Raw genomic sequence first — 20,073 nt, 5'->3', positions numbered from 1 at the left:
TCTTCCTCCCGGGGAAGGACTGCCTGTTCCATGATCTCGCCATCACGGTTGACAACTCCGTTGTGTCCTCCTCCCAGAGTGCGAAGAGCCTTGGCGTGACCCTGGACAACACCCTGTCATTCTCCGCTAACATCAAGGTGAAGACCCGATCCTGTAGGTTCATGCTCTACAACATTCGGAGACTACGACCCTGCCTTACACAGGAAGTGGCACAGGTCCTAATCCAGGCACTTGTCATCTCCCGTCTGGATTACTGCAACTCGCTGTTGGCTGGGCTCCCTGCCTGTGCCATTAAACCCCTACAACTCATCCAGAATGCCGCAGCCCGTCTGGTGTTCAACCTTCCCAAGTTCTCTCACGTCACCCCGCTCCTCCGCACACTCCACTGGCTTCCAGTTGAAGCTCGCATCTGCTACAAGACCATGGTGCTTGCCTACGGAGCTGTGAGGGGAACGGCACCTCCGTACCTTCAGGCTCTGATCAGTCCCTACACCCAAACGAGGGCATTGCGTTCATCCACCTCTGGCCTGCTGGCTCCCTACCTCTGCGGAAGCACAGTTCCCGCTCAGCCCAGTCAAAACTGTTCGCTGCTCTGGCACCCCAATGGTGGAACAAGCTCCCTCACGATGCCAGGACAGCGGAGTCACTCACCACCTTCCGGAGACATTTGAAACCCCACCTCTTTAAGGAATACCTGGGATAGGATAAAGTAATCCTTCTACCCCCCCCCCCTTACCCCCCCCCCCAAAAAAATTTTTAAAAAAACATTGTAAAGTGGTTATCCCACTGGCTATAAGGTGAATGCACCAATTTGTAAGTCGCTCTGGATAAGAGCGTCTGCTAAATGACGTAAATGTAAATGTAAATGTAAAACACAGGAAAATCACATTTCTGACTGCACTAGGCCTTTAATCTGTGCAGTCAGATATTTTACAAGCCCTCCAATGATATATAAGAGGATTAGATCATAATGACTCAATTTCATGAGATCTTGTCAAGTGTGGTTAAATAATGAGATAATTAAAGGCCTTTTTGCTGAGGTATTCTCCACTGTGTTAATATCATTAGGGGCTGTTATATGTATGTTGGCGGAGGGATATCAAGCTACGTTTGGCCCATTAGGTTTGTCAGAGGTGTATTTGGTGGAGGGATTCTCACTGGTATCCAGGGCATTAGCTACAATGTTACTGTGACAACCTGAATGCCTGTGCAGCTAGTTGAGCCATATAATACAATAACACTCTGCTGCTGTGATGGTCTGTTCATAGATAATAGTGGTGGTCCTCTGTAGCTCAGCTGGTAGAGCACGGCGCTTGTAACGCCAAGGTAGTGGGTTCGATCCCCGGGACCACCCATACACAAAAAAAATGTATGCACGCATGACTGTAAGTCGCTTTGGATAAAAGCGTCTGCTAAATGGCATATTATATTATTATTATTATTATTATAGTGGAGGGAGGGGAGAATTAGGACAGAAAACCACCACAAACTTACAGAATCAAGATCCAAGAGCATTTTCTGTGGACATTCTAACAGCAAAGCCATTGTTGTATTCATGTACAGTGTCAATGTTTCCCCTATATTCATTTAGCAGTGATAAAAACGATATATACTGTACAAAAATATAAACGCAACATGTAACAATTTAATTGATTTTACTGAGTTACAGTTCATATTAGGAAATCAGTCAATTTAAATGAATTCATTAGGCCCTAATCTATAGATTTCACATGACTGGAAATACAAATATGCATCTTTTGGTTAAAAAAAATGGGCCTCACAATGGGCCTCAGGAGCTCGTCACTGTATTTTTGTGCATTCAAATTGCTATCGATAAAATGCAATTGTGTTCATTGTCCGTAGCTTATGCCTGCTCATACCATAACCCCACCGCCACCATGGGGCACTGTCGACCACACGTCGCCATACACGTGGTCTGCGGTTGTGAGGCCGGTTGGACGTACTGCCAAATTCTCTAAAATGACATTGGAGGCGACTTATGCTAGAGAAGTTAACATTCGATTCTCTGGCAACAGCTCTGGTGGACATTCCTGCAGTCAGCATGCCAATTGCACGCTCCCTCAAAATTTGAGACATCTGTGGCATTGTGTTGTGTGACAAAACTGCACATTTTAGAGTGGCCTTTTATTGTCCCCCAGCACAAGGTGCACCTGTGTAATGATCATGCTGTTTAATCAGCTTCTTGATATGCCACACCTGTCAGGTGGATGGATTTACTTGGCAAAGGAGAAATACTCACTAACAGGGAATTTGTGCACAACATTTGAGAGAAATAAGCTTTTTGTGCGTATGGACAATTTCTGGGATCTTTATTTCAGCTCATGAAACATGGTACCAACACTTTACATGGTGTGTTTGGATTTTTATTCAGTGTACAGTGTATATATTTACGATTATTTCTGCCGAAACACTATTTTAAAGGGATAGTGCAAGATTTTGTCAATTAAGCCCGTTTTCTACTTACCCAGAGTCAGATCAACTCTTGGATACTATTTTTATGTCTCTGCGTGTCAACTAGCATTAACGCAATGACTGGAAGTGTATGGGAACAACTAGCAGTTCCCATAGACTTCCAGTTGTTATGCTAACACTAGTTAGCAATATCTCGCAAAACTACATTCAACTTCCTTTAAAAATTCTCCCTACAGTGCAGTGGCGTGCATCAGTTATATTTCAGATGGTGTTAACATCAAATTTTTATGCATTTTGGAGTAGAATGTCCTTTTAAAAAGTCACCAGAAGTAACATTCTCACAGTTCTACAAAACAATATCTCCCCCCACCACACCCAATACCTTTGCCACCGCTGCTGAAAAAAATCCTAGGGGAAACACTGCAGTGTTCTACAGCATTCTACATGTGCCCTGTGAGGCTGGAAGGATGTTCTGTCACTATATTATACAACTTGTCAAGTTGTGAGAGGAAGATGTTATGTCATACCATGACCTAGTTGTCACCCCCCTGAACCCATGGGCCCATGATGACATCACTATAAGCTGACATGACTTTGTAGTGAAAGGATATGGGCCTACTGTGACTTGTCCTATTAAACTGTGTGAATTCACATGTCATATAAAACAGACATTGTCTTGGAGACTGGGTATGGATATGTAAGCAGAGAAAAATCCTGCTATTATCTAATACAAACCACACAGGGTTCTATTGCCTCTATGCTCTCTTTCTCACTTCCTCTCTCGCTCGCTCCCTCTCTCCAACTCTCTGGCCCTCTCCCTCCCTCCCTCCCTCCCTCCCTCCCTCCCTCCCTCCCACTCTCTGGGTCGCGTGGCGGTAATTCAGAACCACCGCTGTCCCACGGCCCAGTGCAGTGATCTGATTTGGTGCGATGGGAACCATTCAGAATGCCATTTCCAATTCGCAGTGGAGCAGTGCATTGTGGGTTAGCGTTAGCTCCAAAGCCATTCGTTCCCCTTCGTCACCCCACCATGGGGCCATTCAAACCCAGTCACACTGGCGCAAGCAGAGGAGGGCTGAGGTAGAGGGGTCAAATCAGGACCAAAGACTGTGGAGGAGGATATTGGAGCTACTTTTCCCATTACTCATAAGGGTGCTTTAGTATGGCTCGGTGACCAACCAAATTTGTACTGTATATGCTGCTGTCTTGACTATGTACCGCATGAACAATGAGATTATTAATCTCACAGCGACAACCTGGATAAATAAATATGCTTTCAAAATGTGTGAAATGAACCGGTGCAGCTCAACATAGCCTATTACTGACTGAGTGGGCTGAAAATGTTACAAAACAGTGTCCAAGGCCAAATCACGCCAGCTGAACAGCATGTAAGCCTTAATTACCATGAGAGTGTGGTGTTAACTGTGTCTAATGAGTGACTTAATGAACTCAATTAAAGAAGATGTGAGTCTCAGGTGTAATTACTACAGCCTCAGTAACCTTGTTATCCATCCCCTTCCTCAGAGTGGTGGCTACCGCACCGTGCCGCCGCAGAATACATCTGATTGACACTGGAGGGATGGAGGGAGGGAGGAGGGAGGGAGGGAGGGAGGGAGGGAGGGAGGGAGGGAGGGATGGATGGATGGATGGAGGGAGGGATGAGGGATGGAGGGAGGGATGTGGGATGGAGGGAGGGAGGGAGAGATGGAGGGATGGAGGGATGGAGGGATGGAGGGATGAGGGAGGGAGGGAGGGAGGGAGGGAGGGAGGGAGGGAGCAAGTGATGGAGGAACACTGTGTTTTCTGTATCTCTGACGCTCTCAATCATCCGTTCGACATGCCGGAACAGAGGTTTGGTTAAGCCTCTGTCTTTCTCTCTCTCCCTGTTTATTTACCTGTCCTCCTCCTATCTTCTTTTCTCTCCCTCTGTGTGTTTCTCTGTTGTGTTAATCCTCTCAGTGTGTGTTCATTGTGTTTTGATCTATGCTTCTCCAACGTCTGTGGTTGAGTGAGAGTTCAAATGTGCAAATTCGCCTTTTTGGGGAAAGCTATTCTCTCTCTTCTTCTTTTTCTTTGGGAGGAAGAGTGCAGAAGGCTTAATGCGAGCTGAAGGCTGCGGACCATCGCGAGGTTGCCATGCTTTGATAATCTGGTTTCAGAGGAGAACAGAGAACATCTAAACAGAGTGAGGGGAAGATGAGCGTAGCTGGAGAGGGGTGTAACAAGATCCCCTACCAGTCCAGTCCATCCCCCACCTCTGTCTTTAGATGAGCTAGGGAGTGTGTGTGTGTGTGTGTGCGTGCATGTGTGCCTGCATGTGTGTATGTCTAGAACCACCCAGTCTGGAGAATGCTCTCATTTGGTTCTGTTTAGACTGAGCTATGTATTTTGTACAGCTTTTCCATAAGAGTCAAGCACAGCCCACCCTGCCATCCAGAGTCAGACTGTATCCACTGAAGCCTATCTGACTGCAGGGAGGAGGCCTAGTGAAAACAATGGAACTCTATCCTACTTCAGAGGACACTCACAGTTAAGAGGCAGTCTAAACAGCATCTGGGTCTCATGTCTTGGGCTAGCTTGACCATGTGGACGATTTGAAGCTTTAAGGCTTAATAGCATCTGTATTATATTCAAAATAATTTAATACAAATGTGGATATTGTAGTTTTTAAATGATATTAATAATCCAGTACTCATACTCTCCCAAACTATGGAGGACAGAGTATAATTATTATCCTGTGGAGAGCCAATAGTGTTCTAGTGAACTTTTGTCAGAGAGGGTTTGTACAGTAGCTCACTCCAAAAATACTGTAGCAGGTGTGAAATTGCTGCAAAGATGGTGTGCAGTGGCACAATCATTCGTACACTGGGTTGTTACAGTATTTCATTCTTAAAACCCTTTCCTGCAGTCAAATGACCAAATCACCCTCTAGTGGCCTCATGGATGGAATGTTATTAATATTTTTCATAATTTCATAATTAATCAAATAAATAAAAAACATGTATGTATATAAAGTGTAATATTGGAATGCAAACTCAACATTGAATACATTTCAACTCTATATCTGACATATTACAGGTGTCTTCTTTTTTTAAGCCCATAACCATGTGTGTGAGGTGTATACTTTTGTTTCAAAGTAGATTTGTTTAAGACTACCAAGAAACACTGTATGACCCTGATTTAGCACACTGCAGTAAAAGGTTTTAATAATGGCTATTGCTGCAGAGACAAGGTGAATTTGAGTATAGTACAGTAGTAATGCTAGTAATTGCCCTTGATGGTTACAGTTTCTTTGGGGTGGGTTTATTTCCATCAAATCTTCAGTGGATTGACTCCTTAAGACAATGTCAATCCTCCCAAACTATTATGTCAAGAACAAGCTAGTGGTGTGAGACTATTCCTGGAGGGATGAGTGCACTTGGAGGCCAGGGCAACTCTCTCTAAAACTCCATCTTCAGTCTAGCCAATTAACCATTGTCACGACTTCCTCCGAAGCTGCCTCCTATCCTTGTTCGGGCAGGCTTCGGCGTTCGTTGTCACCGGCTTACTAGCCACTGCCGCTCCATATATCATCATTCCATTTGTCTTGTCTTGTCAATTACACACACCTGGTTCTTATCCCCTCATTAGTACATGTATAAGTGTTCCCTCTGTCCTCCTTGTCCTTGTGGGTGATTGTTATTTGTGAGTTGAGTGTAGCTCGGTTGAGCTACCCGTACCTTGTATTTCCGGGGATATTGTTCCCCGTGAGCCTGTATTTTGTTGACGCTATCCAGCATAACTGTGTCCTACGGAATAAACTCTGTATTCGGTGATTTACCCTCCTGCGCCTGACTAATTCAAATCACCTCTCACAACCATACCAACATATTACAAATCTCCCATACACAGGGTAAATGCATATTTACATAACCCATGTCATAAACATAGTTTAGTTTTTAGTGTAATTAATGAACCCACACATTTTCAGTCTCATTAACTCAGTACAGGCGACACATACCAGTGTATCGTGGCTCTTGTAAATGCCAACACACACAAGCATATTCACAATGAAGACACTCAGGGAACAAACACAAGGCACTTAAAAGCAATTGAGAACAGAGAAGAAAAATAAATAAGAGCAGGGGGGAAGAGAAGAAAGAGACTTCCCACAGCTGGAAAGACAGGGAGGACAGGGGGGTGAAACGCATGCAGATGAAGGCGGGGATCCAGAGGATACAGAGGAGGATCGTACAAAGACCCCAGTCACATTAAAGTTCTGCTACACCAGGCCAGGCTGCTGTCAGCACGGATCACTCACTCAGACAGAGAGAGAGGCATGCTGGGAGAGATGCTGGGGCCTGGGGTTCTTTGGAAGGCCACACTGTCTGTCTGTCTGCCTGACTGCTTGTATGTCTGTCTTAATGCCTTACTATTGTGCTGTAAGTATACAAGGTGAATCATATCAGACATTCTGTTTGAGTGAATGTAGGTTACATTTCAGGATAATTTATTTTTTCACCTAACTCCAGTTCTCTTTCTTTGGTGTTGATTGTAAATATTTGAAGTAGTACTGTACTTAGCTCTAAGTATAGCATACGAAGCAATGCCACATTTCTGTCTATAAAAGAAACCCCAATCTCTGTAATGCACAAGGATTGAGAGTGCTAATTGTGAACAAACACATTGCCAGCCTTAAATCTTGTTTTGGTTGTGTTTCCCTCTGAGACAATCAGAGTTTCACATTAATTAGTGGCTGTGTTTATCAGGGGAAGCGGAGGTACTTCAGGGACAGCAGCTGTTTGCCTTTCCACTTCTGCATGGAGCCTTTGCTGGGTCAGTGGGCCTTAAAACAGTGTCTCTCCTCAGTCTCCCTACACGACTGGAGGCTAATGATTCTAACGGAGCTAGCTGTGCTAACAGTGTTGGCAGGGCACTAATTAGTGTTTGCTTGTTGGACTCAGTCAGTAAGTCATCGGCCATTCTTTCTGATCGCTCCCTCCAGAGGCCTGCTGGGGATTCATGGACTACATCTGTGGCTGTGTGAGTGGAGACACACGCACGTAAGCGCACACACACCAGTGGAGGCTGGTGGGATGAGCTATAGGAGGATGGGCTCATTATAATTGCTGGAATGGAATAAATTGAACGGTATCAAACACATCACACAAATGGAAACCACATTTGACTCCGTTCCATTAATTATATTCCAGCAATTAAAAAGAGCCCGTCCTCCTATAGTTCCTCCCACCAGCCTCCACTGACACACACACACACACACACACACACACACACACACACACACACACACACACACACACACGTGAGTACAAGCATGCACATACATACACAGACACACATGCACACACACACACACATGCATGCACGTGCCACACACACACACACACACACACACACACACACACACATAAATTCAGATGGAAGCAGACACACCTGCCCACCTAATAGACAGACATACACATGTAGACACACACTAGCTGTTAGGAAAGCACACTGTACGCATCACCACACTAGCCAATCATATGCGCATACACACACACACACACACACACACACACACACACACACACACACACACACAAACACACACACACACACACACACACACACACACACACACACACATCCAAAGCAGTGAGGATGAGAACAGTTTGTTTTTGCTGTGTTCTAATTCCAGGAGAGCATAATTCAAACATTTTGATCCAGCAGCGTGCAGCTGGCCTGAACCGAGCGGTTCAGCGGTAGTTACAGTCCACTCACATCAGATAGATCCATCCATAACTGCGCTTGTAAAAGATAACGCTATAATAGAATAATTAGTCCACAAACTATATGGCCATTACTGTGGTCTGTCAGAGCCCTCCCCCTCGGACACGTAATGGCCGCCCAGAGACGCAGCTTCGGCCCTATATCCCTCACTCTGCTGTGCAGTTAACGAACTATAACAGGACATGGCAGGGAAACCAGGGGACAATAATCACCACATAACAGACGAAACTGGGTAGGGACACTGGTGGGCTTAATCAGAAGGACAGAAGGGACATCAGGGGGACCAGTAGGTTGGTCATAAATCTCCCAGCAGCCACCAGCATCTGCAACAACACTAAAACACACAGCAAACACATTAGCATCACTGCTTATGGCAGCGTCTGTGCACTAACAGGTTGAATCCTATTCCTCCTGTTGTTAAATAAAGGCTGTTAAAGCTTTACGCCAGAGAAAGGGGAGATTAAATTGCACATCTGTAATCGTATTTGCTCTGTAATGATCTGGCATCGCTAGTCTGGATGTGACTTTGATGTTCTTTTATGACTTGTCAGGTTGTCCTGGTTCACAGAGGAGTCGGGTTCCTTTGTTTGATCTTTACCCTGTAATCATTTTTTATTCAACCTCCCTCTTTGATCAGCATATATCTTAAATCTTTATCGGGTTGTATCATTAACATGGCGTTATTAATAAATAGATCAGTAGTGATAATCCTAAGAACATTTCATATCCATAAATGATTGAGAAAAAGGAGTGGAAAATTAATTTGTGTTTCAGAGATTAAAACTAAGAAGGTTATTATGAGGTTCTAACTGTGGTACATGATAAACACAGTGGAACAGACACACAATCTTGGCCAGGAGAGGTGGGTGGTATAAACAATCTAATCTGTGCAATTATCTCCACTGTTTATTTCTGTCACTGCTGCTGATAAATATAAGATAATGCAACCTTGTGGAAAGGATATCCTGTAATCTTATTGTACTGACATGACATCATTAGAATGCCACATTTCAGGCCTCCCGAGTGGCGCAGCGGTCTAAGGCAGTGCTAGAGGCGTCACTACAGACCCTGGTTTGATCCCAGGCTGTATCACAACCGGCCGTGATCGGGAGTCCCATAGGGCGGCGCACAATTGTCTCAGCGTCATCCGGGTTGGGGGAGGGTTTGGCTGGGGGAGCTTTACTTGGTTAATCGCGCTCTAGCGACTCCTTGTGGCGGGCCGGGTGCCTGCATGCTGACCTCGGTCGTCAGGTGAAAGGTGTTTCCTCCGACACGTTGGTGTGGCTGGCTTCCGAGTTAAGCGGGCGGGTATTAAGAAGCACGGTTTGGCGGGTCATGTTTTGGAGGATGCATGACTTGACCTTTGCCTCTCGAGCCCATTGGGGAGATGCAGCGATGAGACAAGATCGAAACTGGGGAGAAAAAGGTGGTAAAACATTTTATATATATATTTTTTAATGGCACATTTCAGTCGGGCATATTTTGGACACCCCGTCCAGTGCACATACAGTACAAGTCCACTAATGCACTAATCCACTAATGCACTAATGCAGTGTCGGAGGAGCATTGTCTTTGTAGGAGTGAATTCTTAAGGTCATCGGACACAGGAAGTTGAGCAAAGTGTGAATCGCAGTTAGCCAGGCGGGAGAGAGAGAGGAGAGGAAAGGTGTGAGTACACTGAGTCAAATAGAGACTTTGGAAGAGGAGAATAGATTAGAACAGAAAAGTGAGGGAGAAAGTAACAAAGTAAAGGAGGAGAGAATAAAAGAGAAGAGGAGAGGAGCCAAATGAGCTCCAACTCCAGTGTGTTCAGTTTTCAGCAGTCTCACACCTGTCCAGCCTCTCGTTCTCCAGTAGGGCGTCTGCAGCTCTAGGGTGAAGTAGCTGTGCTTATCATACTCCTCACGGTCAAGTATTTTAATGGCTATGGTCTTCCTGCAGGGACACAAGACAACAAGGCAGGGGGGTTGGAACCATGCATGTTAAACACACACACATACACACACACACACACACACTTGACCAGTCGTGGGAATGAGAGGTGGTGACACAAGGTGGGCCACTGAAAGTTCACTTCCGCTGAGGGCACACTGAGTGGCAGATGAGCCCGCTGCGTGGTGTGTATGTTGATGTTTGTGTGTGTAATTGGAAGTCCTACTCTTTCCTGTTGTGATGTGAATGCTCTCTACCTAGCAGCCTCCTGGCCCTCTTGGTGCCGCCTGCTGGTGTGAATGTGCAGTGCAGGGCAACGCAGTGCCGTGCAGTGGATGCCAGGCCCAGGGTCAGAGGTCAGAGGTCAGGGTAGAAGATTCTGACCCCCCTCCACCTGTACCCCCCAGGACTATCTCCCCCACCTTTACTGTCATTGGTCTCCATCAGGCGAGGCTCTCCGATCTCCACGTAGAAGGTCTTGTTTTTCTCATACTCTTCGTCGTCAATTATTCTGACCTTTATAAATTTGCTAAAGGAAGAGAAGAAGAGAAGAGAAGGAAGAGACAGTGAGGAAATGACAGGTCGGAGTATAAAAGTAGGAAACAGAGAGAGTCAGAACAGAACACAGGCATGCAGCAGGCAGAGACAAACCACAGTTTGTTCTGAAAGACAGCAGGTGGATGGGTAGAAAACGGAGATGATTTTGAATATACTTTTTAATCAATGATGGAAAAATGTCACTCCATCATAATCACATATCACGCTCAAACCAAGCAATCACATTCTGAAACGACTCTGCCAAATCTCTTATTACACTTGATGATGATAGCAACTATTTGAATTTCCGGCACACACACATCTGTTGAAGTGGGGCGTCAGGTATTGACTATTCATAATTATAAACTGGGTGGTTCGAGCCCTGAATGCTGATTGGCTGACAGCTGTGGTATATCAGACCATATACCATGGGTATGACAAAACATTTATTTTTACTGCTCTAATTACGTTGGTAACCAGTTTATAATAGCAATAAGGCACCTCGGGGGTTTGTGGTATATGGCCAATATACCACACCCCCTCATGCATTTCTGCTTAAGTAGATCTGAGTATGTTTAAGGTTCAGCCCAGAGAGGGGTCTGACAAACTGATTCTAGAACTGCTGAGCTGGCACTCTGACTGGCCCAATGCATAATGACTCACCATCACCCACGGCAACACAGTGGGATACTGTATGCTAAACACCTCCCCTCACAAGAGGTCACACTGTATATCGTTCCATAGGTATGTTAACACCACGACCACACCATTCACTGGCCCATACTATAACTTATGTCACGACAACAGCAAATACCATTCATTTATCTGCAAAAACACACAACCATACATTACAGTTACACTATCTATTTGATTGGTGCAACTGCACTCATAGTCACCCTGTCTTTTTAAGAGACCTTGCACTGTATGTTTTGTTAACATCCAAAATCCTGTTCAAAGGGATAGTTGTCTCACTTCCACTTTTTGTACTGTTGTCTGTATAGGCTGGGTGTGTACCGCCGTAAGACTCTGTCTTGTTCACTGTGTGAAAACAGCAATTTTGTGCTTGTCTGACACCAGTAAAGTTACACTCACTGCTTTTAATGCAGCATATTCTCTAAATGTAAAATAGTTCTTATTATTCATTTGGTATGTGAGTTTGTGTGCCCCTGGGTCTTTGTGTGCGTGTTCGTGTGTGTGTGTAGGTGTACATGTTTGTCCTGTGTGAGCATTTTCATGTTGAGGCTGAAATGCTGAAGGACAACCACTTTTAATTGTATCTGTTTTCCTACCCCCGTCTCGTGTCTCGCTTCTCTCTCTCTCTCTCTCTCTATCTCTCTGACCCACTCCTCCCCGACCCCCTCCTCCCTCCTCTCGAGCTGCAATGGCAGTCAGATAATCGCCTCTCTGCTGCATAAAATCACTCACTCTGTTTCCTTCTGCAAGGACCTAAATTCTCCTCTTCCTCTACAAAACCCCTCCTTGCTAGACATTTTCCCCAACATCCAGGCATCCAGATATTCCCTTCTGCTGTATAACCGGTCAAACTAATCCAAAACACATCATTTACACCTCCTAATAAACTCCCTCGCCCCATAACAAATCCAGCTCACCTCCATCCCATCTGTAACAACACTAAGTGACCCCCCTCTCCCCTCAAACATCTAACTACTTCCTCTCCTTAACAATACCCACAGAACACACCACTGCCAACTCTTGTAAAGTGAGACAACGGATTACATTTCACATTGAATCCAAGGAGACAGAATCAAACTGTTGACCTCTTGATGTATCAAAGGCTTGAGTAAGTCCCAGTGTTGGTTTTGGCAGCGGTCTTGGACGGAGTCAATAGGCTGTTATCAGGAAGGGCAGTCGCTATTGGTTACAGATTTTGACCAGAGCCTAATCTCTTCCTATTGGTCCAGGAGTGACAAGTGGTGATATCCCAGTGGGCAAAAATTGGTTGAATCAACGTTGTTTCCACGTCATTTCAATCAAATAATTAAATGTGATGACGTCAATTTGCAAAAATTCATCAACGTAAGGGAATATAGTATTTTCTTCACCAAACTTTTAACCTAAATCCAATGTCATGGTGACATTTGTTGTTGATTTCATGTTGAATTCACATTAGTTGACAACTCAACAAAATGTACATTAAAACTAGATGTTGAAATGATGTCTGTGCCCAGTGGCATAGTACTAATGATCTGGACCCTGAGGCAGACAGGGACTATGGATCACACACCGCATGCGCAGACACAGAAACAGCAAACATTTTTGAAATAATTAATGTTTACACTGTACATCTGAAAAGCTGTGAAATCACGTTGGCTATGTGTATATGCCCTCTGTTCATGTTGAAAAGGTTGTGAGACCACCGGCCCCAGAGGCTAATCAAAACACCAGATGTCCTTGCAGTTTGATTGGCCCCACACTGGGACTACAGTACAGTCAGCCTGGAATCACAAAGCGCCTGTCAGGGGAGACCTTCAGAACATTTCTCTGCCCTCACCCTCACAAGGCATTACAATTCTTTTCCACTCCTCCACTCAGAGAAGAGTGGTCATTGCTGTACACATCAGGCCCATGTAGTCAGGGTGTACTAGCAGCTGTATGAAATGCCCATGGAGAGAGGCAGCAGAGGATGGAGTGAGAGAGAGAGAGAGAGGTTGTGGTTTTTTCTTTTACAATGTCTTCACAGCTGGTAGTGTATGTGACCAATATAAACATTGTGAGCTCTCTCTCTCTCTCTCTCTCTCTCTCTCTCTCTCTCTCTCTCTCTCTCTCTCTCTCTCTCTCTCTCTCTCTCTCTCTCTCTCTCAATTCAATTTTTATTGGCATGGGAAACGTATGTTAACATTACCAAAGCAAGTGGAGTAGATAGTACACAAAAGTGAAATAAACAATACATATTAACAGTAAACATTACACTCAGAAGTTCCAAAATAATTTCAAATGTCATATTATGTATATATATATATATATATATATATATACAGTGTTGTAACAATGTGCAAATAGTTAAAGTACAAATGGGAAAATAAATAAAAACAAATATGGGTTGTATTTACAATGGTGTTTGTTCTTCATTGGTTGCTCTTTTCTCGTGGCAACAGGTCACAAATCTTGCTGCTGTGATGGCACACTGTGGTTTTTCACCCAGTAGATAAGGGAGTTCATCAAAATTGGGTTTGTTTTCTAATTCTTTGTGGATCTCTGTAATCTGAGGGAAATATGTGTCTCTAATATGGTCATACATTTGGCAGGAGGTTAGGAAGTGCAGCTCAGTTTCCACCGCATTTTGTGGGCAGTGTGCACATAGCCTGTCTTCTCTTGAGAGCCAGGTCTGCCTACGGTAGCCTTTCTCAATAGCAAGGCTATGCTCACAGAGTCTGTTTGTGTACATTGATTTTATAATGTTGTATGTTTTTCCCCCAACCCCACTTTCCATCAATTTGTATAGCAGACCCTCATGCCAAATTGAGTCAGCTTTTTTGAAATCAACAAAGTATGAGAATCTTGATTCTAAGATTTGCATTTGATCATGTATATTTTTTTGCTGTTTGTTCTTTGTTATAGGGCCAAAAAGATTGGAGAAGTGGTTTACCCATACATCTCCGTTTTGGATAGATAGCTCTTCGTGTTGTTGTTTGTTTAGTGTTTTCCAATTTTCCCAGAAGTGGTTAGAGTCTATGGATTCTTCAATTACATTGAGCTGATTTCTGACATGCTGTTCTTTCTTTTTCCATAGTGTATTTCTGTATTGTTTTAGTGATTCACCATAGTGAAGGCGTAGGCTCAGGTTTTCTGGGTCTCTATGTTTTTGGTTGGATAGGTTTCTCAATTTCTTTCTTAGGTTTTTGCATTCTTCATCCAACCATTTGTCACTGTTGTTACTTTTCTTCTTTCTTTTTAGATTTGATAGGGAAGCTGAGAGGTCAAATATACTGTTTAGGTTTTCTACTGCCAAGTTTACACCTTCACTTTTACAGTGGAATGTTCTGTCCAGGAAGTTGTCTAAAAGAGATTTAATTTGTTGTTGCCTTTTTTGGTAGGTTTCGACACTACTTTCCTTCCATCTTTAGCATTTATTAATATTATTCAGTTCCTTTGGGACATCGTCTGTGTGATGGTGTTCAAACGTTTTTAGTGATAAAATAAGATCAATTATCCAATTAGGCTGTGTTTACCACTGAGTACCGCTGATTACCTTTCATTAACTGGGGGAAGGGCACAGTGGGGGGTTAAATCATAAATCATCATTAAATTACATAAGTAATGCTCTGGGTATATTTAAATTATTAAGTGAAATGCAAAAAGAAGAATAAAACTCCAACTCTTTTCAATCAAAAATTCACAGACACTGAATTTACAGTGATCTAGTATGTTATTTGTCTGGCAGATCAACTTCTATTGAAAAGTGTATATCCATCTGTTGTAGGGATCGATTCTACGGCCAATCTGTCACTGGTGTTACTTGAGAGGAGAGGTGGAAAGTACATCAAGTCAGTGCCATGATGCTCCCCCCCCCCTCCCCCCCCCCCACACACACAGAGAAACCCAATCTGTGGATTAATAAATAAGTGAACATTTTTTTCATTCATCGTTTTCAATGACAAATCCATGCACTCTACAATACATCCCTGGGTTGTTACAGCAACACAGTGTTTGACCATCAAAACAGCTCTAGTGTAGATTGTTTCCAGATCTTGGCAAAATGTTTCTGGAGTGCCAGAGTAGAGTACATAATTAGGCTAGGGGAGAGTGAGATAGATGTGTGTGTGTGTGTGTGTGTGTGTGTGTGTGTGTGTGTGTGTGTGTGTGTGTGTGTGTGTGTGTGTGTGTGTGTGTGTGTGTGTGTGTGTGTGTGTGTGTGTGTGTGTGTGTGTGTGTGTGCTGTGCAAAGATAACCCCCAGTCCCTCATGGCTGAGTATGTGTGTGTGTGTGTGCGTGCGTGTGTGTGTGTGAGAACACAGAGGTGTGATCTGCCAGGATCTTGCATAAGACAGTGCTGATAATGAAATAATGACATTTATGCAGGGTGAGGTTCACACATGCAAGGTGAAACTCATGGCTTCTCTTGACCCTGGAGCAGTCACAGAGACACTGTACAGTCCAGTACTGATGGAAGGAAATCACATCACACAATCCCCTAAACACATTTAGGAATACATGCACACTCGCACACACACTATTGTAGCTATTCCATCCATTGAAATAGGAAAAAGTGAAATGGGATGTTGGCTCTTATGGCTGTATAGTTAGAGAGGGCAATAACATTAACCAAACAGACAGTTTCAGCACAGCTTTCATTTCATATAAAGTGTTTATTGGGAGTACTAGAGCAAGTCTATATTGTACACGATCAGTGTCATATCCAGCACACCACCAGTGTTCCTCTAATACTTACTGGGTCATGCATTGAATATATTCACTTCTCAATACTGTTCTGGTCATTCATCTTACTGTGTTGCGGTTGGAGCAGCGTGGCAGCATATTAACAAACAAGCACAAGCACAGACACACACACAAACCGTTTTTATCTTAATATCAAATCATTTCTGGGTAACAATTAAGTACATTTCTGTGATTGTTTTCAGTAAAATGGTCAAAAATAGCAATTTCTCAAGCAAGAATTTTGCTAGGACTGTCTGGGTGTGGTCTGAGTGGGGAGGGGAAAACTGAAAACTAGCTGTTATTGGCAGAGTGGTTTGGAACTCTCTTTCTTATTGGTCTATTAACTAATTTACCGCCTGGTGATGTCACCAGGCAGGCCAAAACTCCATCCCACCAAAACAGGCTGAAATTTCAGGCGGTCTTTTCAAACAGCTCTTACACTAAAAGGGCATTATCATCATTTTCACAATTTCACAGTATTATTCCAACCTCATAGTATGGAAATATAACACAGGAAAATCACGTTTTGACTGCACTGGGCCTTTAAGGACTGGCTTCAATCGGCCACACGTTTAAAAAACACAAAGCCCTTAATTGGTTGACTGCAGCTCCCTGGAGCTGGCCACAACACAAGCCACAGGGCCGCAGCCTAATCACAGGATATAGCCATTAAATGAAGAGCTAGTCCACACCAATCAGAGAACAGAACAGACACAACCAGCCCTCATATTACCGTATCAACCCCATCAACCCCAGAACCTCAGCATGCATGCTCTGTCTGTCTGTCTGCTCATCTTTTTGCCTGCCTGTCTCTGTGTCTGTGCATCTGTCAGCTGGGCTCGTAGAGGGATCTTTTTATAGAGTAACATTGAGACGGGCGTGGCCTGGGGGAGATTCAACCTCTGAACCCTAGTGTGGTACCACTGGGGTGGTACACTGCCCCTCAGCGATCGTAGGGGATCACAGCCACCACAACACACACACACACACACACACACACACACACACACACACACACACACACACACACACACACACACACACACACACACACACAGTGTAGATCTTCAGCTGACTTTGTTAGAAAAACCCAAAACATCCAAAACAACCACATCCTCATGCACTATCCTCAGGAGCTGTTTTGATGTTATTCATTCGAAAGCCTTTTTCCCATAGAGAGCATGGAGTGTTTACAAAGGAGCAGCCTGTCAATATCATAGCATCACGTCTGGGTGACACTGGTGTCTGAGGAATATGCCCTGTCAAGAGTGTGACACGCAGTGACACACACACATACACATACACACACAAAGCGCGCTGCATCAGAGGGGGGAACATTTCAGCTGAGCGTTGGGCTAAAGGGACACTAGCTGACATCTCTTCACATGCCTAATGGGAGAGATAGAAATAGACTCAGCACAAACCACCAAACGGAAAGTGAAGACATCAAACTGACTCACACAGACAGACCTACCACACAGACAGACCTACCACACAGACAGACCTACCACACAGACAGTACCTACAAACCCCACAGAGCCTCACTGCTTTATTACTACATTGATATGACTACATTAGCCAAACAAGGTGCTAATTTAGCTAGTGACACCGTACTGGCATAGCACACATAGCCAAATGAGTAGCTAACCTCAAACCACTGCTACAATAGCCAAACCAAGCACTAACTCTAACAGCCCCACAACACTTATAAAACAAGAGAGATTAAGATTAAAATCTTAACACTAACAGCCCCACAACACTTATAAAACAAGAGAGATTAAGATTAAAATCTTAACACTAACAGCCCCACAACACTTATAAAACAAGAGAGATTAAGATTAAAATCTTAACACTAACAGCCCCACAACACTTATAAAACAAGAGAGATTAAGATTAAGGTCTTAACTCTAACAGCCGCACAACACTTATAAAACAAACTATGATACAGTAGCTAAGAGTGCACTATACTAATGAAACAATAATTCAAATGATGCTACCGCACACCAACCCAACTATACAGTAAATCAGAGCTCTCACGAAAGAGAGTGAGAGCAGAAAGAAAGAGAAAGAGAGAGAGAGAGAGAGAACAGAAAGAGCAGAGGGAGCGAGAGAGCAGAGAGATAAAGAGAGGGGGAGAGAGAGAGCAGAGAGAGAGCAGAGACAGAGGCCCTGTGGCTTGTCCAGCTTGTTACCATGGTGCTGTGAGCATTAGCAGGCGGCATGCAGACAGGCGAGGGAGGCAGTTTACTCCGGAGCAGGAGCAAGGAGTTAGGAGTTTCCCCTGTCACACACAGGAAGCAATAAAACGTAACACACAACAGATCGGGACGTATTTGGATCGGAAAATTGAGGTTAGAAGGGAACAAATGTTTTCATGCTCTGAAAAATGCAGTGTGTCAGTTTGGTGTTCCTCAGGCTTGTAAGTGTTTTCACCTAGTCTACACAGTGTTCTGTCACGTTGACTACACCAGGGTCTGGTACTGGTACTGTGTAGTTACTGTGGTTTTACCCAGACATTTTAATGGCCCAGTAAGAAAACCAAATCCAATCCTCGTCTAACAAAACCCACTAACAAGTAACTGTTTTTTCATAAAGGTTGGCCTTTGGGGCGGCAAATCCATTAAATGTTTGTGTGAGCAGATTGTGGGTGGGTGGATTTTAGATTCAGACAAAACAAAGGCGTGTGTGTGTGTTTGTATGTGTGTGTATGTATGTGTGTGTGTGAGTGTGGGTGCAAAGTGTGAGTGGTCTGTTTTCATTTTGCGGTTTCATATCTTAAAGGTCCAATGCAGCCTTTTTTTTTATCTCAACATAAAATAATTTCTGGGTAACAATTAAGTACCTTACTGTGTTTTAAAATACAATGGTCAAAAATAATAGTTCCTTAGCATAGAGCAATTTCTCAAGCAATAATTTCGCTAGGACTGTCTGGGAGTGGTCTGAGTGGTGAGGAGAAAACTGAAAACTAGCTGTTAATGGCAGAGGTTTGGAACTCTTTTTTTATTGGTCTATTAACTAATTTACCGCCTGGTGATGTCACCAGGCAGGCCAAAACTCCATCCCAGCAAAACAGGCTGAAATTTCAGCTGGTCCTTTCAAACAGCTCTTATACTAAAAGGGCATTATCATAATTTTCACAATTTCACAGTATTATTCCAACCTCATAGTGTGGAAATATATATAAAACACAGTGAAATCTAGTTTTTGACTGCACTGGGCCTTTAAGGCATAACCAGTCTAATAATCACTCTGTATTGTAACCATGGACAATAACCACAGCTTTTTCAACCTGAAAGCAGTCCAGGCAGAAGAGAAAAACATTGCTGGAGCTGTTAACTGAAATACGTTACCACAGGGATAGTAGCAATGTCCCCATTCAGCTCTGTTGTTCTCCGCCTAAAATACTTTGGCTTCTATTAGTTTTAACTGACCATTTTTGTGCCAGAGGGCCTGGATGTTGCTTTGTGGCGATTCCACGCCAGCGGGAGTGGAAAATATTTTTGCTATCTCAGATTGTTCTGGCAATTCTCACAAAGAAACTTCATCGGGAGGAAGGATGTTTGACATGTTTTTTACATTTGTGTCACAATCAATTTTTTTGAAAATCACGATGAAAGTGGCCATTTTAGGCCCTTTTTAGACCTATACATGCCTCCTGTAAGACCTTATGATCTGTAAACCTACATGATACAGACATCATCTTGGTTTTATACTCCTTATAGTGTGCTCTAGAATCTGAAATACAAATGTTCACATCAATTTATTCAACATTAAAACTATCAATTTGAATATCTAAAAACTACCCTTATTTTTTGACATATTGTTTGGAACAATATACTATTCAAACACATCAAATTTCCAGAGTGGGCTCTCTGGTACTTTTAATGATATGACATAGATTTGACAATATTTTATACATAGAAATGTACAGTGGCTTGCGAAAGGTAGCTTAGTGGTTAAGAGCGTTGTGCCAGTAACCGAAAGGTCGCTGGTTTTAATCCCCG

General features: G+C 43.6%; 1 protein-coding gene across 4 annotated transcripts in view; it reads right to left on the bottom strand.

The window, feature by feature from the left end:
* The window catches only part of LOC121572000 (sodium/calcium exchanger 1-like), a 207,035-nt gene that overhangs the window by 33,717 nt on the left and 153,245 nt on the right, over positions 1-20,073 (bottom strand). For 3 of the 4 annotated variants that reach the window (XM_045216031.1, XM_045216084.1, XM_045216114.1), the window contains one exon: positions 10,557-10,663. In XM_045216031.1, the coding sequence (XP_045071966.1) occupies positions 10,557-10,663 (107 nt within the window). Of the gene's footprint in view, positions 1-10,033; positions 10,138-10,556; positions 10,664-20,073 lie in introns of all 4 variants that reach the window. The other variant, XM_045216053.1, reaches the window with a different exon arrangement.

The sequence above is a fragment of the Coregonus clupeaformis genome, chromosome 1 (assembly GCF_020615455.1).
Source record: "Coregonus clupeaformis isolate EN_2021a chromosome 1, ASM2061545v1, whole genome shotgun sequence".
In the NCBI taxonomy this organism is placed as follows: Eukaryota; Metazoa; Chordata; class Actinopteri; order Salmoniformes; family Salmonidae; genus Coregonus; species Coregonus clupeaformis.
The sequence above is the reverse complement of the archived record's forward strand: the minus strand, read 5'-3'. Positions and strand labels throughout refer to the sequence as shown.